At 59.8% G+C, this 25,886-nt stretch overlaps 1 protein-coding gene across 2 annotated transcripts; it reads left to right on the forward strand.

The window, feature by feature from the left end:
* Positions 1–9,505: 9,505 nt before the first annotated feature.
* On the forward strand, positions 9,506–25,828 carry LOC106484960 (protein FAM163A). Of its 2 annotated transcripts, none has more exons than XM_067300600.1 (5): positions 9,506–9,625; positions 20,536–20,630; positions 20,782–21,018; positions 21,488–21,602; positions 22,619–25,828. In XM_067300600.1, exons 4-5 carry the CDS (start codon positions 21,510–21,512, stop codon positions 23,015–23,017), a joined length of 492 nt encoding a protein of 163 aa, XP_067156701.1. In that variant the 5' UTR covers positions 9,506–9,625; positions 20,536–20,630; positions 20,782–21,018; positions 21,488–21,509; the 3' UTR covers positions 23,018–25,828. The 2 variants fall into 2 exon arrangements, with proteins under 2 accessions (XP_067156701.1, XP_067156702.1); XM_067300601.1 differs by having other exon boundaries at positions 20,782–20,851.
* The last annotated feature ends 58 nt before the right edge of the window (positions 25,829–25,886 follow it).

The following is a 25,886-nucleotide window of genomic DNA, read 5'->3' on the forward strand; positions in this document are numbered from 1 at the left end:
TAATAATATAACTTGTGTCCAGCAGGAGTGGTATTTTGCATATAATTCATGGGGATGGAAAGAGATGCTGAGTCTACCTGGCCTCCAAAAGTACAAGCATTGTGGCTTTCATGCCAAGACTGCTCTCAGGCCAGGACTGTGTGTTATCCTGCAAGGCAGTTAATCACACTTTCTCTGAGCATGGCCTCAGTGCTGGTGTTGTACAAGGAGAGTATTTGCTGAAGGCTGCAGATAGGAAAATGAGTTTTATGGTGCTTTTTGTGGCTGGTGAGGGGTCAGGAATTCCTTTTCTAGAGGAGGGTGTTACTGAGGAGAGTTGCTGTGTGATAGACCTGATGATGGTGCTTTATGTGCAGTAGGTAAGTTGGTTGAACAGATGACCTGAACTTACTAGAAATGCTGTCCTGAAAGAGGATATTCTTCTTGGTGCAAGGTGCAGAAGCACTATTTAAGTAGTTGCATGCCTGACACAAGCAACACTCTTGGTGTTGGGTTTATTAATGCAGGGAAAAGCTGTGAAAACATAAGTGTGCTGGTTATGAACACTGGTATGCAGGTTGCTTGGTTGGTGACTACACTGTGTTCCCCAGGGTTTCTGGGACTAGCAAGGGCCAGTCTGTGCCCACCCACAAGCATGCCTGGAAGCACGCTGTAGCTTCATTATGAACCATCAAGAAAAGCTCAAGACAGGGTTTAATATTAACATTAGAACAGATAAAAGTCCAACATAAAAGTCTTACTGGTTCAGTCAAAAAACGTATGGTGGGAGGTGTGGGGCTTTAGGAGGAATGGCCAGCAGAGCTCAGAAGAGCCAGCGCTCAGGGAGCAGCTGCCAGCTTATTTGCATGTCTCTGTGGACCACCAGCATCAGTGCATCTCTCTGAACCAGGGGCTGTGCCTTTACTAGGTCTTCATCGTGCTACGTAATGCCACAGTCGGTCCCTGGGTCCCGGAGGTAAAAAAGAAGAATGGGGTGATGTTTAGAGTAGGAAACCGAGACTGCAGAATGGAATTGCTTCATCCCCCCAGGCTGCCGTTGTGGCAGACAAAAGCTCACAGGGGCCGAATGGGCAATGCCGTGTTTCATGACCTGAGAGACTGCCCTGGGCTGAGCTCTGTACAGCTGGGACCCGGAGAGGTTCCCCTGAGAACTAGTGATGAAGGAAAGATGACTGTCTTGTTTCAATTGCAGCATTTAGAGGTGTTTGGATGTGGAAGGGCTAAGCATGCAGGGGGGAGGAAGAGAGAAATTTTATCTTGTTTCTGGGGCATTCACTACAGCAAGAGTAGGGTTTTTTTGTTTTTCTTAATCCTATATGGACCCTCTATGGTCCTCACTTAGAAGCAACCAGACAGAAGGCTAATGAAGAAAATGGAAGCAGAGAGATTAAGAGCTATGGGGGCTGTGTTTTGAGCAGATGGTGATCTGTAGTTGCTGGCTGATTTTGAGCCCAAGAGCTCCCCAGCTGAGGGCCTCTTGGTGGCTGCAGTAAACACAGACGTGGTCTTCTGGGCCTGGCTGGCCCAAACCTTGTTGCCCCAAGCACCTCATCTTTCTCTTGCCTAGTTTCTTGACCACTGGACCAACCCAACAGGGGAATGACAACTGCTGAGATGTTGGGTCTGGGGACCAGAGTGGGGGGGAGAGGACGACGGGGACGGTCGGTGGGGGAGGCCCCCAAGGAGCCCCGCGCGTCCTCCCTGCCCTGCCCTGCCCGCTGCCAGGCTGCAGCGCGAGGGAGGGCTGGCGCAGGCAGCGCGAGCCAGCAGGCCGGGGAGATCCACGCTGGCCAGGAACGTGCTGCTCCAGCACCTTTTCTGTTTGTTTGCGGAAATCGTTAATTAGCAGGGGGAGCAGCCAGGCGGCTGCTGGCTGCCAAGCGCTGGGGTGGGAGCCAGACGGCCACAAGCTGGTGCTGCTGGTGGGCCGGGGGAGGCCGAGGGCAGCCTGGGCTGCTGCGAGCTTCAGGCTGCGAACGCAGGGAGGGCGAAACCCTCCTGCATACGGCTCCGGTGCGGCCTCGGTGCCTGTCGCTGCTAGGTGGCGGCCGAGGCCGGCTCTCGGCGCGGCTCTGCCTGGAGCCCCTCGCTCCCATCTCAGCAGGTCTTGGGCGCTTCTGGCTCCGGCTGGGGCCCAGGGCCCTTTGGGGGAACCGATAGGCTGAAAACGCAGTTCTCTGCGCGGGTCTCGGAGGGCGAGGGAGCAGCTCTGCTGGGTGCGAATGTCCCGCTGGGCCCGGCCTGGTGCTCGGCAGGTCCCCGGTCAGCCCGGACGCTCGGAGGTGTGAGCCTGGTCCTGGGAGCCAGCTGGGGATGGGCTGCTGGGGCAGCCGCACGCTCTCAGCCCTGTCCAACAGGCCCCAGGGTGGGTCTCACTTCACAGCCCTGCAAGTTGCTCCTCGGGGGTCGATTTAGGGCCCGTCTTACAAACCTTTTGCCTGCTGCTGGGTGTCACAGGGGAGACGTGGCCCCGGTGCTGAGCCCGATGGCTGTTGGCCGTTGTTCCCGTTCCCGTCTGCCTGCGCTTGCCTCCCTTTCGGTCCATCACACCTCTCCGCTAGGAGCGGCCGAGCGCACCGGGACCGGAGGAGCGGTCCTGTGAGACGTTTTCCCGGGTAGCCAGCAGGGTGACTCGCTTATCACGGTGGAGACGTTCAGAGGACGTCCTTCCTCCAACGTGCACCATCCAACCTGGAGGGCGGGGGTGCCTGGGCAAGCGGACGGACGCCGGCCAGGAGGAGAAGCGGCAAAGTACGTCCGGAGGGGACGTGGGCGGCCTGGGGCCCCTCTCCGCGGGAGACTAGGGGTGAGGATCCCCGCGTGCCGCCCTTGGGTTAGCACGGGGCGGCTTGGTCCCCAGGGGCCGCCAGCTCGCCTGCGCCTCGGGGCGGGGGGGATCGCTCCTGCCGTGGTGAACAGCCGAGGTGATTAGTGCTGAGTTAACGATGAGAGGATCCAGGGCTTTGCCCCGACCCCACCTGGCTTGTCCGATGCCCTTAACCGGCCAGGAGATACTTCTCCTATGAGTCTTTGCCGTTCGCGTGTTGTCCGTGAGCAATCGGTTAGTTTTCCGCATCCTTTCAGCCGCATCAGGCAATCTTTCCTCCTCGGGCGGTTTTGCCCTGCGGGCCGGCCCGTACCGGGGCTGCGGGAGGCGTGCGCCGTGCCGTGCCGGCGGAGGGGAAGGAGCGCTGGGCCGCCCTCGGGCCTTACGGACGCCTCCTTTGGCAGCGGTTAGAGCGGGTGCTCTGGTGGCCCCCGCAGTGTTTGCATTCAATTTGGTAGGAAATTCTAGTTTTTTAAACCAAGTCGATCATTTCGGAAGCCAAAGCCTTTATCTTTTCGTGTTCTAAACCTTTATTTTTCAGATGGAGATTATTGAGTCTTTTCCTGCTTTGGGAAGGATAAAACTGCCTTCAAGCCTGAACGGGGTTGTTTCATGTGACCCGCAAGTGAATGCTTTTCTGTCCTCTGACCTGGAAGGCTTCCTTTTTCTTTCCATTTGGCAAGAAAAAGGGAAAAAAAGGAAAAAGCAAATTGTCAGTACAGGTCACTGAAAACAAGGTCTTGAGCTGCAGCTATCCTTTTAGCTTGAGCACTCTGCCAAAAAATAAAAACACCAGCTCTTCTCAGCACTCCCAAGCCCACGCACGGGTCCCTGGAGTGGGTTTTTTTTGTTTTTTTTTTTTTTGCAGTGAAAAGCCCCGGTTTCCCCTGCCTTCGTGCCCGCGTTGAGCTGGGAGCGGGGGTCCGCCGGGGCGCGCAGGGGCCATGGGCGCACGGCGGTGAGGCCGGGGCGCGCGCCCTTCGGGACTCGTGCCCGGGCAGCCACGGGGACCAGCGGCGAGCCCCGAGCGCGGGCTGCTGCCCTCGCTGCCGCCCGGCCCCCGGCTGCCGGGCGTTTGCGGCATGCGCGCGCCCTCCCCAGCCCTCCCCGCTGCCGGGATGTCTCTTTTCTGGTTCAGCTCTTTAAAGGAAGACGCTGACCGCGGAGGGGCTGCGATCTCACTCCTGCTTTTAATCCCGCTGCTGTCAAGCTCCATTAGGAGGCTGGGCATCACCTCGCTACCTCTGGGGCCGGGCTCCCGCTCGCCCAGGCTGAAATGAGGACAAGCCTGGGCTTCGTGAGAGCGGGCGCGGGCCGAGAGAAGGAGGTGCTCAAAGAGGTGCCACGGCCCCCGCTGCCTTCCCCAGCCCCCTCCCTTGTGCTCCTGCTCGGCAGCTGGCCGGAGGGGAGGCGCGGGGGGCTGCGAAGAGGTGGGAAAGGGGCCGTCCTGGGGCGGCCGGCAAGCACGGGTCCCTTTGGGAGCCTGGCGGCAGCGTGGCCGGAGCAGAGCGGGGGTGGTAGCAAGAGCGAAAGGCGCCTGGGGGTGCTGAGGAGCCGGGGGAACCTCTAAGCTGAGCGTGAGAGGAAGGGGGGGGGCAGCTTTCCAAATCACTTGGCGCTGAAACCTCAGCCCTTGCTCTTCTCCGTGCCGGGAGCACAGCTGCGTTTCGGTAACCCGCTCGCGACCCTCTGCCTGCTCCCATGGGGGGGGCGTTGCGATCCGGCGGCTCGTTCCCGAGCCCCCCAGGGCCACGTCCCCCGCGTGCATCAGGAGCAACCCGTCAGCAGAGCCGCCGGCTTCCGCGTCGGCTCCCCTCCACTGCCGAACGCGGCCTTACGGCTGGGCGCAGATAGGGAAGGGGAACGTCCCTGGAGGGATGGGTTTACCCAGCTCGGTGTAAACGTCCTCATTTCTGGCTGAACGATCTAAAATGTTAAGCGAGCCAGGTTCCCCGCGTCTTTGCCGTCTCTGGGAAAGGCAAAGCGCGTTCGGAGGGGCTTGGACGTAAAGGGCTGCGAGCGCCCACCCGGGCAGGGGAACAGTCACGGCATCTGGAGACATCAAATACACAGCGGCTGGTCTTTAATGACGTTTGTCTTTGTTTGGGAAGGAGACGGCGTAACTCTCCCCTAACTACGTTAATCAAGGCTCGTTCTGCCTCTCGTCCATCAGGAAGACGGACGCCGCCGGGACGCGCGGCCCCTCGTGCTTCCGGCACGGAGCTGCGCGTGGGCAGCCCCAGCCCCAGCCCTGCCGGTGGCCGCTGCCGCCGCGCGGGATGAAGCTCCCAGACAAGTGGCCGTGACGGAGAGCGGTCCTTCTCCGAGAGCTCGGCCACCCTCCGCCAGCGCTCCGGGGGAAAAGCAGCTCTCCAGCCCACTGAGCGAGAGGTGTGGGCGCTTTGCCAAGGGTCTGCTCCAGCCCACCGGCGTCAGGGCATCTGCGCTGGGGGAGTGACCTGGACACGCGTCTTTGCACGCAGGACCTGGGGGGGATGCGGCTGTCTGCAGCCCTCCCACCTGCGTCCGACCCCGCGGCGGAAGTCCCCGGGGCGGCTCGGCTGGGCGGCGGGCGCAGCCCCGGCCGGGTCGCTCCGATAACCGACGGAGGTCAGCGCTTCGGGCCCCAGTTTCACCGCTGGGCTTGGAAGCTCCTTTGGAACGTTTCTTGCCTGAACAGTCGGGCTTGTTTCTGAGCGCTTGTGCAGGCAAAAGCGAGCTCATCGAGGTGTGTAATGACTCATCTACGTCTGGGGGGACGCGCTGCCGAGGGGAAACGCGTGCGTTAACGCTCAGCTTCCCAGCGGCCTCCCCGAGGGACCAGGAAGGCCGGGAGAGAGTCCGGGCAGCAGCGCCAGGCTGGCGATGTGCTCCCAGGATGGTGGGCAAAAGCTGGCAGGAGAAAAAGGTGCAGTGGGGGCACCGCTGCGTCGTGCCGAGACCGTGCAGCTGCCTCGGTGAGCGCTCCTGCCCCCCGGCAGAAACGCGGCGTGCCTTGAAGTCGCTCTGGCCGACTCACAAGGTCGTGTCCGTGTGCCAATACCGTCCTGTACAGCCCAGCATCCTTCTTGTCTTGAACGTGCAAGGCAACGCGATAGCCTCAAACAAGCGAGGAGCAGGCTGAATCGCGGCCCTGGAGGCTTTTTGCACCGTCAGGCTTTTTCCTACTGCTGCAGCTGCCCTGGGCTCTGCTAGAAATGAAAATATGGAGCAGATTGGAACAAAATAAGGAAATTCTAGTGCCAGTGGGTGCAACAGTGTGGATTCGCTTCCTGAGCGTCCTCAGGTGTCGGTGTTTTGGGACGAGGAGCCACTTGCCTACACAGGGAGAAGCTCCTTGCTGTGCTAAAGTGCACTGGTTTAAGGCGTAACGGTGCAAGGGCGTCCGTGGGCAGTCTCCTGCGTGCGTGCGTACGTGCTGGTCTCTCTCGGGCCTGGAGGTCTCGCAGTGTTCGCGTGTGCGAGTGCAGACACTACAAACCCTAACGTGTAACGAGGTTTCCCAGCTGCCTCTTGCCGAAACGGAGGGGGGGGGAATGTTTTTAGCTCGTAACTATAGATGAACCTTGAGTGATCTCATGTAACTTGGTAGTATGAAACATCAACGTTCAGTATTGAAGCCTGGGAACTTAAATTTTTGAAAGGCCTGGATCTGAGAAAAACAGAAGGGAGGAGAATTATTTCATGATTTTGTTCTAAAACTGTTTGGTAAAATCTTTTTCAGCACTGGGAAGCAGGAATCTCTTTATAAAACTCAGCCAGCTTTCTGGGCTGAGGAGAGTCTGGTTCAAACACGGGCTTTGAAGTTAGCTGTGTGCGCTGGCAGGTTAACGTCTGAGGCCTGGGGAGGGTGGGACTTTGGCAGATTTACGGTCCCTGTGCTGCCGGGGTGTCGCGAGCTGAAAACGCCCCAGCGCGCACAGGGCACCGAGCAGGCGAAGCTCAGCGCTGGAAGGGAGCGAGGGGCCTCGAAACCCACCCTTTGCGTTTTGTCGTTTGCTTGAGCGCTGCTTTAAAAAATAACGAGACGACGACAGGAAGCACGCTGCCAGCCTGTGTGGCTTTCGGGAGGGAAAAAGAGACTGGCAGCAAAACCATCCTGCTTGTTCAAACGGTGGTGCTTCACGTGCGCTTTGCCGTGATATTCTGCAGCAGCGTCCGGGGCTCCTTCCGTCTGCGTTTGCTACTGACTGTACAGGGAAAAATGAGAACCAGATCTCCTGTCTTTAGAAAGAAGACCGAAAATGGTCATCTTTACGTATGTTTTCCTGATAGGAGGAGGAATCCCCTGCAGCGGTGTCGCTGCCGTTGGCAGCCGGGGCCTCCCCGTGGTGGCTGCTTGTGGCACCGTCCTGCTTCGGGACAGCGTGCGGGTGAACGCAGCAGGGGCGCGATGCACCTGCGCTCTGAATTTCCTGGGGATTTTTCGAGGCGGAAGCGTAAGCATTCTCCACATCCCTAGTAAAGCAGAAGTCTGGATCCAGGCAATCTCCTATCAGCATTAGGCAAGTAATTCCTTCCCCTTGAAGAAGCCCTCTCCACCTCTATCCACGGAAACAGCAAAGTGTGGCTTCCTGAATTAGCCATGCTCACGCCTCTCGTGACCCTGCCAGCGCTCTTCCTAGAAGCCGAGCGGTTCTCCCTCCATCCTGGCTCGATCCGAGCTTCTGGGCTGTCCTCACGCCGGCACAGCCTGTCCAGAGCCGCAGGAAACGGCGCTCTCGCTCGGCCCGTCCGTCGCGCTGGTGCTCGCCTGGGTGCTGCTGATTCCCGTCCCTCGGGTAGCCCCGAAGCCGAGCGAAGGGGCCGCGCCGCTCTGCCGCTCTCCCCGCAAATAGCCTGCAGCTCATTTTGCTTGCTCCGTGCCTCTCTGTATTTACCAACCTTCAGTGCGCTGCAGTTTGTGAAGTGGATTGGTTTATTGACGGGGGAATAGTAGGGCTTTTCTCCTGGCCTGGGACGTGTGCGCTGAGCAGCCATTTATTAGCATGTTATGCACTTAGATACTGCAGCGCGGAGGGTAAGTACTGTGGCAGAATCCACTTATCTCTCGTCTGTATTTCATAATTCATCTTGCCCTTTTGCTAAACTCACAAAGCCATTCGCATCCAAACAAGTGTTCGTTCCCTCTCAGCTCCTCTCCGCTGTCGGATCCTGGGGAAAAATCAGTGTGTTGGACTTCCGACATTGCCAGCAACCAGCTGTGCGGTCTGAGCCTGGAATAACAGCTTCCAGCCCGAGCCTGTGACAAGCAGGAGGCCTTGGCCAATGGCAGGGGTAATGGAGGATGAGATGAGTGTTATTTCCTCCTGAATTGTAGAGCATGCTCTACAGGGAGGAAAGTGTTGTAGTTGTCATTTGCTTGAAAACGGGGAAACTGAGGCACAGGCAGGCTGAACTGATGCGATGCTAGCGCAGCTCTCATTAATCCCCCAAAGCTGCGCTGCCTCGCAGTGGCCTGCCACGCTCTCACTCCTAGCGGAGTGCAAAGCCGCAAGGAAGCAGAGGAAAATAAATGAGTGCATGTTCCCATTGCGCAGTAATCTAGGAGCTTGCAATGGTCAGCTTATGGTGCAAAGCCTGAGACTCAATTAGCTTTATCATAGCTCACAGAGGCGCATGGCTCATTTTATGAAGGCAGCTTGTAGCCACCTTCTCCAGTTTAAACTCTTGGTTTGAAGCGTTCAAAGACTTCGTGCAGCTGGAGCATGGCCCGTCGCATTTATCAAGGCGAGCACCTCTCCGTGTGCGTCTGCGTGGTCAAGCCTTGCTAGCGCGGGCAGCGTTTGCGGCTGGGCAGAGACGGGCTGAGTTTCCGGCAGCACAAGCAGTGCCCGAGGGCAGCAGGCCTCATGCTTGTACAGCCGATGTATGCCAAAGGTCTGCTCTGTTCTGCAAAGAGTAATAGCCCGGGGTAATCTTATTTGAAGGATACGGAGGGGAGGCTTTGCATCCTCCCCCCACCCCGGCTCATCCTTCTCCAAGAGTGCGTGCGGCGGGTTTTCTCCCGGCTCTTCGAAGCGCCAGCTCGGCCTCTGTGCTGGCGGCCAGAAGGGCTGCGGGGGCCCGGGAGGTGGCCAAAACCCGGGGCCGGGGGAGGCGGCGGGGCCCGGCGCGGGGGGCTGCAGGCAGCCGGGGCGAAGCCTCGGGGGCGGGTTAGGTGGGTGCAGCTGGGTTTTCTCCTTCGCACTCCCCCACCCGCCCCGCCGGGACTTGCGGGCCCGGGGCCGGGCTCTGCGGGGGGGGGGGGGGGCGCGGCGGCACCAGCCCGGCACGCGGATCCCCAAGCGCAGGAGTTTTGGGGGGAAAAGCCCGTGTTTGTCCTCTCCTGCGGCGCTCGGTGGGGGGAAGGGGAAAAAAAAAGCAAACTTCTTGGGGGGGGGGGGCCGAGCAAAGCGGGCTCTGTCGGCGGAGGGGTGCTCGGCGCTGCGCCCGCCCGGAGCGGAGGTGCTGGAGCCGGGGGGTGCCGGGGGGAGCCGGGGGTGCCGGGCAGGCTCCTCCCTCGCTTGCCTCCACCCGCCCCCTCGGGCAGTCGGGGCGGACACGCCTCGCCTCGCCTCGCCCCCGCCGAGCCTCGGTCCGGTGGTTATTATTAATAGCGTTATCACCCTCCTCCTCCTCCTCCGGTCCTCCCCTTCCTCCTCTTCCTCCCCCAGCCCAGCCCAGCCCTCCGCCGCTGCCCCGCCAGCCGCATCGGTGCTGCCGGACTCGGCTCCGCTGCTGCCGGCAACGCTGCCGCGGCGGGATCGGTCCTGCCCGGCTCGGTCCTGCCCGGTCCTGCCCGGCCGCGGCGCCCAGGTACGGTGCGGCCGCCTCGCGGGGGCTGCGGGGGCTGCGGGGGTCGGGGCCGGGGAGGCTGCGGGGAGCCGCAGCGGGGCCGGGGCCGGGGCCGGGACCGGGGCCGGGGGTGCTGCAGACGGCGCTGCCCGCCGGTGGCTGCGCCTCCCTGCGAGGTCCTGAGTCGGGATTTTCGGCTTTCCGTCGCTGAACTTCGCAGCTAGCTGGGATTTTGTTAAAAGCATCGGCTAACTTCTGGCGGTGCGGGGGTAGGAGCGAGCTGGGCGGCCTGTGCTCCCTCAGCCGCGCTTCTGAGTTCTTGGAAGTCCCGGTACCGGGGCTCTGCCTCTCGCTTCCTTGGTGGGAGTCCAAACCTGTGCCATTCAGCAAGGGCATCGCGGTTCGACAGATCCCCAACCTTGCCACCAAGCCTCCGCGCGGAAGTAATGGCTGCCTTTGCTGAAGTGAAGGAAATCAAATCCTTTTGTTTTTTCTGAAGGATCTCTGTTCTATCTCTCGCTGTGCCTCGGTAATTAAAGGAGACCTGTGCTCAAGTTATTTGTCTGGCTTTTGTTTCCCTTAAGGTTATCCTGGAGGATTTTGTTCCCTGAAAAAGGGCATGTGGAAACAGTCAGTATTTTCAGCTGGATTTTTTTGCGTGTGTACTATTGATTGTCTCTACAGCAAGGAGATTTTCTGACGTGCCGTGGAATATTCTGCCCCAACGGAGAGCGCTGAATTACCAGATCTTTTTTCTCCCCCAGCCCTGCCCCTCACTCTTCTGAGTGGCGGAGCTTCTGCATGATGCCTTTCGCGGGGTATTGGGCATATTTGGGCTGCTGGTTAGCATTTGTTGTGGTCCTGGCAGGATCCAGCGGGCTAAACCGTGCTTTGCCAGGGAGGGGGATAAAACTCTTCTGCTGGGAAGGGTTTTCACCTGTTGAAAAGCTGAGGGGAGATGACAGAAGCAGGCGGCTGCTGCTGCTCCTGATGGGCATGGTGAACATCAGAGCAGACAGCAAGCCTGGCTCTCCTCTCTCCCGGTCCTGTTGCGGTGCTACGTCTCCACTGGAGTGTGAGATCCTGCCCCGTGTCTTTCCAAAGCGGTGGGTTTCAGACTCATAACAGGCCTGAGAGCGGCCGAGTCTGGAGCCCTCGTTAGGAGACTGCAGGCTGCGTCTCCGCTCCAGGCTGAAAGATCCCCGACGGGGCGGAAATCGGCTGCAGAAGCGTCGCCGTTCGGAAAGGCCTCCTCTCTGGGGAAGCTCAAATCGTCCCCCAGGCGTTGGGCAGGGGAGCGTCTTGATGCACAAGCCGAACAGAGCCCCAGCAAACGGGCTGCTTGTTGGGAAACGTTAGCACGATGCTCTCGGAAGAGAGCAATAAAAAGGCTGGCAGACGATTTTTTTTTTTTTTTTTTTTTGCCAGAAACTCAGGGTGGAGGGTGGTAGCAGCGCAGTGAGTCTCCGTCCCTGCTGGAGTTGCTTTTAGGTGTCCTGCTGCTTCGTTTCCGTCGCAGAGGAGCCCAGCTGTAAGGCACGGTCAGGAAAAGCAGCGCTGCAGGTCCTTTCTAGAAATGGAGATCCTTGTGTGCTGCTGCTTCTGGCTCAGGCCGGTTCGCTGAGTTTAGCCAAGGGAATGAGTAGAATTATAACGGCCGCTTCCCTTTCTTGGGCCTGCTCTGTGGCTACACCTAAAACCCAGTAGACGCCAGGCTAGCGGCAAACAGAAATAAGGTCGGACTGTGCTGGTGGTGTTCTCTGCCCCGGCTGCCTCCTCCCTTCCTCCCCCCTCCCGGCTGCCTCTCCCGTACATCTGCTACGAGAGCAGAAATCGAGCCCCGCGTTTCCCCCGGGCCCCCCCACGTTCTGCCGCTCTGACCTTCCCAGTCGCTGTTTTGCCACCGAGGTGAAATGTTTACGGAGACTCTGTTACCATTGTTTTCTTGCGAGTGTTTCACACTTCATTTGCTGGAGACATTAGGCGATTTCATGCCGCGTTTTTCATTTTGTTGGGCTGGTGGGCATGCGAGCATGACCGGCCCGTCCAGGCGTGTGCGACTGTCCCCACTCGTGTCTGCCGATGGACAGCAAGGGGTGGGTGAGGTGAAGAGCCTTTGGTGATGACCAGTCTGTATCTCCAGCACTGGCTAAATCACCTAGAAAGAAATACCGTTTCATAGCAAGCCCCCTTCTCCCCATGTGCATCCACTCGTCTTTCCCAGGGTTCTTCCACATCCTGCTCCATGCTATTTAGTCTGCAAAGTTGATTCATGCCTTGTCATTTTGGTCATCCTGAGCCTCCTTGCCCTGGCTGGTAACGTGGTCACCCTGGCAAGGGTGGCCACAAGGAGTGTGATCAGTCCTGTAAAGAGCCCATGGACGGGATTTTCCCATTGCTTGGTGGAAAAGGAGCTCTGCGGAGGTTAGCCTTGGCCACATCCTGGTGTGGCTCCACGGATGTTATGTGGGCTCATCCTGGAGAAAGCAAGGTCAGAATCAGCCCCTGCAGCCACGCGTTGGCCCCGAGCAACGTGCAGCTCTGCCCTTCTGTAGGATCGTGAAGCCCGAGGCCGAGGGACCGCCGGCGTCGAGGACGCTGCGCGGCTTTGTCCTTACCGCGTCGCGGGGCTGTCTCAAAGTGCTGAATTGTGGTTAACTTGGACAGCAGCGTTCGGGCCCGGGGACCTGAGCCATCCTCGTGGGGTGCCTGCACTTCAACGGGCGTCACGGCTCTCCTGCCCCTGGGGTGCGGGGAGAGCCCAGAGCCAGGGCTTTTTCTAGGAAGCACCATCTGTCAGTGACCCGTCTGGTTGGGAGACCTGCACGTTCGCAGCTTGTGCAAGTCCCTGACCAAGCTGTGGGCAAAAGCGGAGGTTTCAGGGGCTGACAGCTCTCCCGACAGAGCCCGGCAGCGGCCGGGGTCACCTCTGTGACGTGGGTCACTGCAGGAAGCTCAGGCGTCTGCACCCCATCAGGTGGAGCAGGAAAGGGGGCCCTTGGCTTCCTAATATCTGTGAGTGACAGCTTTTCAGGGGGGGAATCTGGAGCTCAAGACAGACGAGCGCTTGCGTGTTGGCCCAGTCATTTTTGCCCTATGATATGTACTGGCCGCGTAGGTGGACAACTGGGCAGGGTGGGCTGTCTCGCCCGGAGGTGCTAGCACCCGGCAGGGTGAGATGCGATCCCGTACCGCGTCCCTGCTGGAAGCGTTTTACACCCGCTCTGCTCGGGACTAAAGGCAAGGCGAGGAGTGAGGCAGTGAAACCTTTGGAAAATGTTTCTCTCTGCTAATTGAAGCAATTAGCAGGATGGCTGAGCACTACCGAAAGCAGCACGAGCAGATGGGGCCAATTTCTCTGCTGGCTTCAGTGGAGTAACGCCAGCAGAGCATCCGGAGTCGCCGGAGAGGCTGCGTCCTCCGGTCGTCGCCCCCTCCTGTGCCCGGGCGCACGAACCTGCTGACGTGGGCGGCTTGAGCGGGGCCCCCAGGTGTCGGAGCAGCTGCGCCCGGGCACTTCTGTCCCCAGCGGGTGCCGCTGCTGCAAGTCCTTGTCCGGCGGGAGAGGACGCAACCTTGGGGCGCTCTCCGAGCGGTGAGCAGCGCTCGTGGGCTGGTGGCGGTGCCCGAGCTGCTGGGCTCAGGCTCGGCTTCCCTCGGGCCGCCTGGTGCATCAGGAAAAGCAGCTGAGACAGACCCCAGAGCTCCTCACGGGCTGTGCGAGCGGCAAGGAGGTCCCCTGGGCTGAAGGGGGGGTGTTTTTGACCACCTGGTCCTTGCCCCGGTTGGCTTTCAGCAGGTGCTCTGGGTGCCAGTGCCTCCTGCAGCAGCTGTACCGTGCGGTGGTCCTGCACAGGGGTCAAATCTCAGTGTCTCCCGTGTGCAGCTGACCCTGAAGTCCCCAAATGTCCCTTCTGAGTTTTCCCTCTGTGCTAGTAGGTAGGGGGAGAGGACGGGCTTGGGCAGAGGATGCTCTCGAGATGGAGGAGCAGCTGTGGGTGAGGCATACGGGAAGAGGTTTTTCTGCTGGAAATGATCACGTCCAATAGCGAGACCTCGCTGCCTTCTGCCAGGTCTCTGTTCCTAGGTGAGGTGTCAGGCATCACCAGGAGATCTGGTAACGGCGGCCGTGGCAGTCTGTCCCTTCCTTGGATTGTATGGGGCTCGCTACTAGGGCTGCCTGTGTCGGCTCCTTGCCGGCGGCAGCACGAAATCCCACTGCACTGGGCGCCCCAGTCACTCCGTGCTTGTGATACACTATTGCACACCCGCGCACCATGGACTTCTTCCATAGCCTGTTTCAGTTTGCATTAAAGAGGGAACAAGCCTGAGCTTGGTTAAAGCAACTGTGAAAGCGGGATCTTCTGAGTTAAAAGCACAAGTGTCCTTAATGCTGGGTGATGGACAGCCCGCAATGCAGGTGCTGGCCTGAGGCTCTGGAGATGGGCAGCGGGTTTCCAGCTCTCCCTGAGCAGGTCACGTCTTCCTGGGCTTCAGAGGCCCGCGTGCAAGAGGGACGAGCTGCGCTGGCAATCGCACTGGGCGGATAGACTGGGCTCCTGGCCGTTATGGTCTGTGCAAGTGCGCAAGGGTGGAAGCAGATGAAGAAAGGAGTGAGTCTTTCTGGTTTTCAGCTGCTGGCTGCCTTGCTGTGCCCAGCCCCTGGCTCCAGAGCCAGCACCTGGCCCTGCCGTCTGGTCCCATTTAGGAGAGACAGTCTGTCTCTGCTGCCCTTTTGGGGAGGGGAAGGTTTTCCGAGCGCTCCCGACTGTAGTACTGCCGCACGTGGGAGGCTCCTCTCTGTGTATTGCTCAGCGAATGTAATTAGGCTTTAATGAGTCATTAAAATAAATCTCTGTTTATACTCCAAGCGGACATGCCGGGAGGATGCTGACAGTCGGAGCAGCAGGTCTTGCATCATGCCCAGGAAGAGCCTGCGCTCTCCTGCGCCGTCCCTCCCGGCGGGGGGCCGGTGCCCCCTTCCACGGGGGGGCCGGGCGCCTCCCCCACGTCCACGGCCCTTTTCCGCGAGAGGGAGACTTTCGCCGAGCGCCCTTCCGAATTGCGCTGGTACTGTGGGAGGGGAGTTGTAATTGCAACCGGCCCGAGGTTTCTGGGGGGAGCGGTGGACGGGAGGTTTTCCGCGGTCTGATGCAAGTTGCGGGCCCCCTGCCCTGCCGTCGCTGCCCCGAGCCTTCGCCTCCGGGTTTCTCAGAGCCGCTGGAGGCTTGCGGACGTGCGCTGCCGTGTCGGCGCGGAGTCCAGATCCCGCGGGCAGCTTGGCGAGATCGCAGCCTGCCACGCATCCGGAGGAAGAGGAATGTCGGGCGAGTGCTGAAACACAAAAGGGCCTTTAGCACATCACTGATAATCATCCAAGGAAAGTTTTTATGTCGGTGAATGAGATTTAAAAAAAATAACAATTTGAAAGGGAGGCTGATTGAGAGGTGTGTGGGGCTGGCATGGCTCTGCCCGTGGAAGCGAGTCCACTGAGCAAGGGGGCTTTGACCCAAAAGCTTAGACCCACCGTGGGCTTGGGTGAACCTCCACCAGGTCCCACCGTGGGGACTGACCCAAAAGCTTAGACCCACCGTGGGCTTGGGTGAACCTCCACCAGGTCCCACCATGGGGACTGACCCAAAAGCTTAGACCCACCGTGGGCTTGGGCGAACCTCCGCCAGGTCCCGCCATGGGGACTGACCCAAAAGCTTAGACCCACCGTGGGCTTGGGCGAACCTCCGCCAGGTACCACCACGGGGGCTGAGGTTGCTGGTACCATGGCCGTGCCTCCGAATCCTGCTCCTCACGTGGCACCAGCAGCAGAGAAAGGGCAGGCGCTGCAGGCTGGAGACGTCGGTCCTCTCCTCCCTCCGGCCTGATTCCTGCCTGGGCAGTAAAACGGCGCGTGGCCCCCTGAGTGCTGCCTCGCGCCCCGAAGGAGAGGTGCCGCGCTGGAGCCTCCTCAGCCGGGGGACGGGGGGCTGTGACAAATCCCTGCTGCCGCCGCCCCACGGCAAAGTCGTCCGTTGAGCATGGTGGTGTTTTCGGAGCGGGTTTGCACAAGGCTCCAGCATCGGCGCGCGCTTCCCCCAGGCTTTGCTTCCCGGAGCAGGGCTGGCTGCTGCAAGAAGGGGCTTTGCCCAAGCCGTGTTTCGTGCCTCAGGCTGGCAGGACGGGGCAGTCGGCAGCGCGGCGGGCAGCTCGGGGAGGGAACCGGGTGCCCGGCGCGGGTGGGGGCTTCCGCACGAAAGCAAGGCGGAAAGGATGAGAGAGCACCTGTGTGCGGGGCAAACGGAGAGATAACAAGGTGTTTCTTAAAGCCGAGCGATGTCCGGGGGGGGGCAGGGAGAAACAGCCTTAACGGGGACCTTTTTCAGCAGGAACCTAGCGGCAGTGCCGTGGCGCCCGGCCTCGGTCAGGCTTGTGTCGCGCGGGTCCCTGCGAGGCCCCCGACCATTTCGCCTGACGACCCGGCTGCAATCGATCCCGCTCTTTCAGTTCGTGCCCGCGATGAAGATGCGTTTGGTGTCGCTACGTCCCCCGATAGGATTAGCCCTGCCGAAGAGCGTCGCGCGCGGATTCCTTTGGTGGAAGTAGCGAGGAGATCGAATGCGGGAGCAGATCGAATCTCCCTCGGATGCGCTTGAAGCGCTCGGGGCACGGCGGCATCAAGCCGAGGTCCCTGTGCCCCTCGCACGGAGGGGAAGAGCCCGCGGGGCCGGGGGGAGGCTCGCCCTCGGAGCACGGATGCTCTTGGAGAATCGCCCTCGCGGGGCTGGGAGCGGAGCGGTGCCGCTTCCTCGGGAGGAGGCCGCCACGGCCGCGTCCCTCGTCGTTCCCCGCCTGCCCCCAGACCCCCCCTCCGGCGAGTGCAAGCGCGTTTCCGGCCCGGCTGCCGGTTTGCCAGGAGGGGCTTAACTCCGCCGGGAGCTGCTTGGGGTGCGTTTAAGGGAAGGGGAGCAGGGGGTGTAAGTCGGTCGGACCCAGGGGGCTCGATGGAGTTGCACCGGGCTGCAGCAGCCGGGAGAGTCTGCCGCCGAGTTCCCGTTTCGACTTGCGGGGTCTCGGCGCGAAAAGCAAGCTCAGGTTATTTATCTCCCGCTGCCCCACTGACAGGTTAACTGGAGCTGCCACAGGTGCCTCTTTTTGCGAATAGTAATTGCGGTTTTTTGCATTTGTCGGGAAGGGAAGAACAGCTGAGCTGCTTCCGTTGTTTGCGCTGCGGCACGTGGGTTTCTGCATCCGTTCGCCAGCCGCTCTCCGGGCTGGAGAAGCCCCCCAGGCCTGCGAGGGGCCGCGCGGAGGAAGCGCTATGCCTGGGAGAGCTCGGAGGCCCCGGCCGGTGCCGTGAGGGCCACCAGGGCCCCGGCACGTGCGGAGGAGCACGTCGCCCGCTCCGCCAGCCCCGTGTGGCCGAGCAGCCCTCGGGCCGCTCGCGCCGAACCCGCGCCTCGGGTCGGGCGCGGGAGCACGAGGAAAACGCCGCGCAGGTCCGCCGGGGCAGCGGGAGACCTCGCTCCCGAAGCGGGCAGACGCCTTTCCCCGGGGCTTCCCATCGGCCCGGCGGGCTGCCCAATTTCGCTGCGCCTCTCGGGCGATGGGTGGCCGGACAAAACCGGCGCGGGCCCGATCGCGCTGGATAACGTGCCGTTTGCAGTCCCTGTGCCATTGCCGCAGGGCCGGGGCGAGCTTCCCGCGCCGCCGCTGCGCCTCCCCTCCCGGCTCCCCACGCTGCGCTCGCCACGGCACAGGCTCGGGAGGGCAGCGCGTGCCGGCGCCTTCAGGGCGAGAAACGGCCTTTTTCACAAATGCAGCTTTCAGGAGAAAAGGGCTGGGTTTGAAACCTTGGCGGTATTCCTTCTTTCCCGTTCCTCTCCCCTTTGCTTGTTTTTTTTCTTTCTTTGTTTTTAATTCCCCGCGAGTGTGTTGTTTTGTTTTGGTTTTTTGTTTGCAAATTGATCTGTGCAGATTTTTGGCCAGGAGGTTGCTGCCTTCCCAGCCGAGTTTCCCTCTCCCGCCAGGCGCCGGGCAGCGCCGCCCTCCCCTTGGCTCGGCCGTGCCGTGCCGTGCCGCCAAGGAGGGTTTGGGGGCGACGGAGACCCGCCTGGAAGCGATAGCTCCCACCTCCGGAGCGCCGCCGTCCAAGCAGCCCTGCAACGAAACACCCCGCGAGCAGCCCCGAGCAGCGGTTTTTCCAGCGGCTGCCGTGGTCTCTGCTCTGGGCACACCGGGATGCTGGGGGAGAGCTCCCGGCAGGTCCAAACTCGCGTTGAACTGGCGGAAAAGCAGCCGCGGGGCCCGATGCCGCTCCCGGAGGCGTTACCGCAGGGTCGCTCTGGTCCTGCGGTGCCGCGCTCGGGCTTTACGCCTTAAAATTAAAGATGCTTTTGCCTCAGTGTATCGAGGTATTAACGGCACAGCAGACGCAGGAGGGGCTGGAGCGATAACCCGCGGGGAGATATTGCCGGAGAGGCTGGCAGGGGCTCGGCGCGGCGCTGGGGGCTGCTGGCTCCCCCCGCGGTCCCGGCGCTGGTGGCAGTGGGGGCTTTTGCAAAGCGCCCGCGTGGAGGAGCCGTAGGGAGGGAGCTTTTTTTCCCCAGTTAGGGCTGTTAGCTGATTCTGGCGAGGCAGCGAGCGGTCTAATTTACCAGGCAGACGTTTCATCGAATTAGCCCGCAGTGCAAGGCCGGGGCCGGATGGGATCCCGCAGGAGGTGCCCCGCGCCCGGAGCGGGTTCGCCCCGGCTCTGCCCGTGCACACGCGGGAGACGCGCGATGCCCCTTCGCTCGCCGGGACGCCCGTGCGAGGCAGGACTCGACTTTCTCGACCGTTTTGTTACGGTCACGGCCGGGAGCGCTGGCGGCTGGCAAAACCCTCCCGCCGACTTGCAAACCGTGCAGATTCGATATGGACGTCGCTGAAGGCGAAGAAATACAGCCCCGCGCGCCGCCGCTCGTTTCCAGCGTCGCCTTGCGGGCCGCAGCTGTGCGCGCCGAAACGCGCCAGCGGTTAAAGAAAAGGCGTCTCTGCGCCGGGCGGTTTTGCTGCACCCGCCCCGAGGACGCTGGCCCTCTGCGACATTAATAAATAAGGTTTAAGCAATGGCTTATCCTCGCTCGCACCGGCAGCCGGCATCAGCCTGCTGGGATGGGCTGTCCTTGGGCCGGGCATATTTATCCCGTAATTACCGAGACCCCCGTTCCTGCTGAGGTTTGAGCTCCTCGTCTCTTCCCCCGGAGGCCCTAGGGCGGCTCTGTGTCCCTGCAGCGTTGCAGGCGGGCGGTGAGCGAGCCGTAGGCTTGGAGAAGGCTATTTTACAGGGACGGATTGCCTGCGAAATTAAACGCTAGGCTGTCGCCGCGCACGGCCTGGTGAGGAGGATGGTGGGAAACTGCCCGCTCTCCAAAAGCGTCGCCTCCGAGGGGACGAGCAAAGGCAGCACGTCCGCTTTGCGCGGATTTTCTTTATGCCTTTTTTTTAGCATCCTCTATTTTTAACAACCCAAGAGCTTGACGGCTGACCCGGGCTGGTGAAAACGCTGGCCATGCCAGCCCCAGAAACGGGAATCCCGGAGACCGGAGACCGATTCCTCACCCGCGCGCCGGCCGCACGCCGTGCTCCCGGCATCTCTCGGGGATGGGGCTGCCCCGGTCCTGGCGGCGCTTTTCCCACGCGGGGACAGTGGGTGCCTGGCAGTGGGAGAACGTTGCCCCCGCCGAGGCCTGAGCCCCCGAGGCGGCGTGCCGGGCACTGGGTAAGTCTCCGAAGCCTGCCTGCTTTGCTCCAAACCGCAGGCTAATTGGATGTTGCTCTCATAGCTCTAAATCAAATCACAGCTCCCACGAAATGAAGTTTTCTGGATGCAAACGGCTGCCTGCATCATCCATCACGGCCCGGCTCGCTGTGTGCTCCCGCTCGGGGGTTATCGAAGGTCAAATTCTGCCTTTTCCAGCCGCCCGCACTCATCTCTTCCCTATTAACGGAGCCGCTGGGGGATGCGGTAACGCCATCGAAAGCTCCCCTGCGCCCCGCTCCGTCCCTGTCCCCCGCTTGGCGGTGTTTCGGGGCGCAGCAGCGTTGCAACGGGGCACGGGAGCGGAGTCTGTCGGTCTCTGGTATTAGCTCCGTGTTGGGTCCGCTGATGGATGGAGGTATTAGCTGTGTTATGGTCATATTGATTTCTTGCCTTTTTCTTTTTCTTTTTTTTAATTTCACGTGCGTGAGTCTCTTTAGGAGGAAATCAAATACGCACCGTCCTTTTGGCTTCGCACAGTAACTTTCCAAGAGCTGAAAATCAATTTGTGGCCGGCCGGATCTTCCCGAGGTTTTTTTATCCTCTTGCAAATCACTGCAGCTAATGGCAGCAGCTTTCTTCTCGAGGTGCTCGGCATCGCCGGCCTAGAGGGACCGGCTGCCGCGCTTCCCGGCCCCCGCGGCCGGCCGAGCCGAGCCGAGTCCTCTGGGGCCAGGAAAGACGCCGGAGGTCGGAAACGCAAAGACGACCGGTGGCCTTTCCAAATCCCTCTCCCTTGCGGGAGGGAGGGAGGGAGGGCGCGAGCGAGCCCCGCGTGCCCGGAGCGGCCGTGGCGGGCGGATGCTGCCGCGCGCGGGGACCCCTCGCGCCGGGGCCGAGGAGCCAATTAGGCAATTCTCGTCTCCGCGCCGCCACCTCCCGCGATCAATTACTGGCCGTGTGCTGAGCGGTTAATTAGATCCCGGCAGCCGGCAACCGGCTGGCGCTGGGGCCCTATCAATTAGCGCGGCTCTGGAGGAGGCGCGGAGGCTTCGCTAATGAAATGCGGCCGGGCCAGATGTGCCGGCGCTTCCCCGCGGTGCCGGGGGCTCCTGGGGCGCCGGCCGGCGGGACGCGGCACGGGCAGCGGGGTGACGAGCTGACGCCTCGTTTTGTCTCCTCCCGTCCGCCCCCGCAGGGCTGCCCGCGTCCGCCCGGGCCATGCGCAGCTGCCCATCCAGGCCGTCTCCGCCGGGGCCGGCGTGACCGCGGCGCCTCGCCAGCCCTTCTCCGGTAAGAGCCCGCTTGGATCCCGCGAAGCGTCCCCAAAGCCGGGCCAACGGGGGATGCCGGGGCAGCGCCGGGCGCCAGCCGGCCCCGACCTGTCCGGGGAAGGGAGGGCTCCGGGTGGGCGAAGGCTAACGTCTCCCCCCGCTTCTTTCAGGTCCGACGCGTCCTTCGCGGGACCCAAGCGGCGCTTCGTGAACGCTCGGGGGCTCCCACCGCTGGAGCGGGTCGGTCGCCTTGGGAAACCCCTTCCAGAAACCTCGCGTTGGAGCCGGGCTGGCAACGCTTCCCGTCGCAGCTCCAGGGACAGGGAGCCCGGCGCCGTGCCTCGGCTTTCCGAAAGGCCGCGCGGGGCCGGGAGCCACTAGTTTCCCGGCTGTGGGGAGGGAGGAAGGTGGGTGCGACGAGGATGCCCGAGCAGAGCCGCTCCTGCGGCTGCGAGGGAGGGAGGCTTTCAGCGGTGGCTTTGCCCGCAGCTCAGGTGTGACCCGTGGGGACTTTGTGCCCCGGCCAAGCGTCCCCTGCCCTTGCTGCGCACAGCACCGGCTGGGGGACGAGGGGCCCCATGTGCAGCCCGGGCGCCGAGGGGGGGCGCGATCTGCGTGCGGGACGTCGCACCTCGGCGTCGCCCGCCCCTGGATGCCGTGAGTACGCTGAAACGGCTGCTGATCGCCCACGGTCGTGGGGGTCTCGGGCCTTCTCGGCACGCTCCGGCCGAGCTTGGGGCCGCGCGGCTCGAGGCGCGGCGCCTCCGGCAACCCTGCCCTTTGCCCGCTAGCGGCAGGACCGGCTTCCCTAGCCATGAGGCTGCCGGTTCTCAGCTCCCTCGGGGATGACGTGTGTCTCCTTGCCCTGCCCTCCAGAGTTTGATGGAGAACCGGTCGGATGACAGCGGGAACTGTTGTTATCACCGGGGGAATCCTAGCGACGGTGATCCTACTGTGCATCATTGCCGTGCTCTGCTACTGTAGGCTACAGGTAAGCGGCCCCACAAACCCCAGCGGAGCTGCTGTTCCTCCACCTAAACCGCTGGCATAGGAGGGATGTTGGTGGGGTTTTCCCTGCCTGTGAGGGGCAGGGAGTTGAAACACCCCTTTTCCCAGTGCGCGGCAGAGAACGAATGTCCTTTCCCCCTCCTGGCTCAGGGCGACTCTCCTAAGGCGTTTGAGGATCTGCAGCACTTGCTAATTTAGGTGTGGGCTTGGCTGGGATTGCAATACTAGGTGGAGATTTTTTTTCCCTGTACATTTGTCAAGGAGGCTTTCAGCAATGGCAAGCTACAACCTCTGTCTTCTTAAAAGTTAATGCGATGCCTGTGCCGCACAGCAGTTAGCCGTGCGATGAAAAGTACAGCAGCTATTGGGGCTGTTCCCAGCTGGCACGATAAAATACCTTGCTTCTCGCAAGCCCTGCTGCGCTGTGTGTTCAGGGGGGCGGCTGAGCTCCCCGCAGCTGCGTCCTAGAGCACGTGCAGTTCCGCGAGCGGAGTTAGCCCCGCGCCAGCTGCTCCGCAGGGCCCAGGTATCGATCAGGCAGAGCGGAGCAGCCAAAGCAGCCAACTCGAGCAGCAAGGAGCCAGCGGGGAGTTTCTTTGGCGGGGGAACGAGGTGTGTAAGGAGGTGGCAGGGCTCTCTGCGAAGCCAAATCTGCCCACCAGCTCCTTGCCTTCCCCTCCAGCCGGCTGCTGCAGAGTGGGGGAGCTGAATAAGCTCTGCCTGGAGCACAGACCTAGGGGAGGGCCAAATCCCACTCGGTTTCATTGCAACACTTTTTCCACCAGCTATTTTCTCGTTATTTTTCTTTGCTGGTAAGCAGAGCCCAGCCTGACCTCACTCAAGCTAGAGTAGTCAAGCGTGATGGATAAGGCTGAGTATTAGTCTCTCCCTTCTTCCCTTTCTAGCCCGTTGTGCCTGGGGTGGGGGGAGTTAGCTGGTTCCTGGGGGTGGAGGTGGCTGCCTTACACTTTCTGACAAAAGCCTTTCCTTTGCGCCCAGTACTACTGCTGCAAGAAGGATGAATCTGATGAGGAAGAGGAGGAGGAGGAGGAAGAGGAAGAGCCTGACCTTCCCACTCACTCACATCTCGGCACTTGCAATGCCTGCAGCTCTCGCATCGTGGATGGCCAGGGCAGCCCCGCGTCCCCACCCAACGAGCTCAACCAGCAAGGGGCTCACAACTACTGCCCGACCTGCTCCCCCTACGGCTCCCCCTTTTACATACGGACTGCCGACATGGTGCGCAACGGGGGCGAGAGGATCACCTACACGCCCACGTGCTACAAGGAGATGGGGCAGCCCATCAGCATGGCGACCCTCCAAAGCTACCCGGTGAGCCGCCACGGCGTCCTTCGCGAGAGCTTCCCAAACCCGAGGGCTATCAGTACAGAAGTATAATCACCATCGTCACTAGCACAGGGTGCTCCAAGCAGACACCCGCTCGAGGGAAGGGGCTTTTCACTTGTATTTGTGGGGGTTCGTGCAGAGAGGACCCCGTAGTCCAGTCCAAGACCAGCACAGTCCTCCTGCTGAACTGCCCAGCACTGCTAAGCTTTATGGGTAAGAAGATGAGAGAGACGTCAAAGGACGACGTTAAAACAGTGATCCTTGAACCCATAATAAGTGTAATTATTATTCTACTCTATCTCCTGAAGGGACTTGTCTAATGAGGGCTATGTACAGTACAAACTAACCTAACTATCCAAGACTTCCCTGACCTTCCAGACTTCCCGAGCCTAGAATGAGGTCTTCGGTGTCTACACTAAGCAACCCTACCTGTCACTACCCAAGGCAATACCCACAGCCTCCAGTATGGATGAACCGAGCACACAGAGCAATGCGTGACATCCTGGGAGCTGCTGCCTCCAGCAGTGACGGCAGCAACGGGGCAGAGGGAAGGAGAGAGGCGGAAAATCCCAACACCGTGTGCTCCTAACTGATGGAAGAACAAATAAGCAAAGGTTTTGATCGTTCTTCTCCCCTCGTACTGCATTAGTTTCCATCAATGGTTAGCTTTTGTATTAGAACGTAAAATAGGACACTCTATCCCACCTGCTTCAGTCTTTACACACACTGAAGAAGTTGGAGGAAATGAATTTAGATGACTGCAAGGGGAGGCGAAGGAGCTGGCAAAACTACTCACATACGCTAATGGACACAGGTTGATCCTTCTGCTTCCAAAGCCTCCACGCCTTTTAATCTTCACAAGCTTTCTTAGGAGTGATTTTAACTTGGGCCGATAGAAAATGTCAAGATTTTACTTACAGGAAGAATTGCACCCTTAAGGAACTGCGGTCTTGATCACCTTCAGCATTCAAAGCCCTCAGATTACCCTGACATTTCTGGCAAGCTGGAAGGAAGATTGTGTTTAGGACAGCTTTTGCTTTCCACAGCAACAGAGGAGACTTTTCCTCCTTTGCTGGGACTATGACCTCCAATGGGGCACCCCTCCTTTCCTTTCTGAAGAAGAGGATGCAAGACTTGAGCCTGGGTTCATCAGCTCTGCAGCCGGTAATGACAACTTGGCCAGTGACTCTGTCTTTCTGCAAAAATGAATGTGGGAAAGTTCCTTCTTCCTCCATAAATCAAATTAGGTGAAAAATCACTAAAAAGGCATCTCCATCATTCACAGGCACTTCCATAGCAACCAAAGCAGGATGGGTCTGCTGAGCACTTCTCATTCACGGTAGGGAGGAGGGACCCAGACAGCAAAGATTCCCATAGCCTTATGGATGTTATTAGAAGTAATAGCAGGAAAATGCTTACCCCACTTTTGCAATATATGGTAGAACTGCCCAGAAATATGAGTGGGGCTTTTTTCACTACTACAGTTTTGAAATTGGCCTGCTGCTCACAGAAGGATTTGAACTGACCGGTCTTAACTTCTCCATTTATGTGCAGCTAGAGTAGGTCTCGGTATGAAGGCACGTGTCGCCTGAGCCTCAGTCAGCTATGTTATCAGGCAAAAGGCTACTTTACACTTTAGACCGGTTTGTGCCTTGGCACCTCTGCTCAGACTACCAGAAAAGAGGGAGCCAAATGAATACTAGATATGATGAAGGTCCTTGCAACCCAAACACCTTTCCCCAGCCCCCATTTACACAGGCTTTTGTCCAACATTATTCACCATCTCCAGACCAGAAAGACACTGTATTTCTATTATCCTGAGACTCAGTCTAGCTGCATCTCTTTTACAGCGTCTCTTTCAATTCTCCAAATAGTGATACCAGGTCTTTAAACATTCTCTCACATTGCAGGCAGGCAGGAAGAAGAAAATCGGACTGTAGCAACAAAGTGCTCTGGATCGCACTAGCTGATAGTCCATAGCTCCTACTGCTGCCTGTCCAGACAGTACTCTTCCCTGATAATATAGTTTCTGACTGTTCTTCTTGGCTAACTCAGTGAATCCTATCCTTTCCCATTAGAGCATCTGCCCAGCTAAGCCTCCACCCCGCTAGGAGCCAGAAGAAGTTCAGGTACCACAGTGTGAGCTGTGGGCTCCCACCTGTACCGCTCCGCCAGGCAACCCTGAAGCACCATCTTGGCCAGTGGCACAGAGCCAGCTCGAGGATGCTACGTGTCCTGGCATCCAATTCTACCTCTTGGTGCGAAGCAAGGCTTCCCACCGCCACGGCAGTATGTGCTGGGCCGTTGCCTCAAGAGGGTGGTGATAACACACTGGGCTCTTGTTTCTGTGGGTCACCCTTCTGGTGAAAGGTTTCCATAGCCAATCTTTTGGAAGGCAACTGTATCGTCATCTTCATTGCATGTGAATTAAGTGTAACCTGTTGCCAACTAACAAGGTGCCAAACCTGGCAAGGCAATTCCAGAGTAGCTGGATGGCCAAGATGAGGATTATCCTCAGAGCCAACACACGAAACCCTGGGCCTGGCACATCTACACATGAATGGGTGAGTCTAAAAGGGCAGGAAACATGGGAGATCCAAGCATGGGGTCTAAGCTTTTGGGGAATGTGAGGGAACAGGAAGGGGGAGGGAGGGAATCTCAGATTTTTTCCACTTCAGATTTCTTCTCTTACTATTCTGTCTTTGTTGCTCAGCTGTGGGTCCAAATACAGTGTCAGAAATAAATGAGGACTTTGAAATACAAAACAAGAGTGGTTTCTGTCCTTTTGCAGGCAACACAAAATGGGATTTATGCAGTGTTGCCCTGGAAGCTGTCCTGGCTCAAGGATTTGTCCTTCCCACCCTTCCTGCTTTTGCTTTCCTTCCTCTCTTGCCCTTCTTGCTCCCTCACGTCTGGCCTA

The sequence above is a fragment of the Apteryx mantelli genome, chromosome 8 (assembly GCF_036417845.1).
Source record: "Apteryx mantelli isolate bAptMan1 chromosome 8, bAptMan1.hap1, whole genome shotgun sequence".
Classification (NCBI taxonomy): domain Eukaryota; kingdom Metazoa; phylum Chordata; class Aves; order Apterygiformes; family Apterygidae; genus Apteryx; species Apteryx mantelli.

Coding starts and splice junctions, on each gene's coding strand:
- LOC106484960 (XM_067300600.1), top strand. CDS start 21,510: ATGACAGCGGGAACTGTTGTTATCACCGGGGGAATCCTAGCGACGGTG. Junction 21,603..22,618: donor TCTGCTACTGTAGGCTACAG/GTAAGCGGCCCC, acceptor CTTTGCGCCCAG/TACTACTGCTGCAAGAAGGA.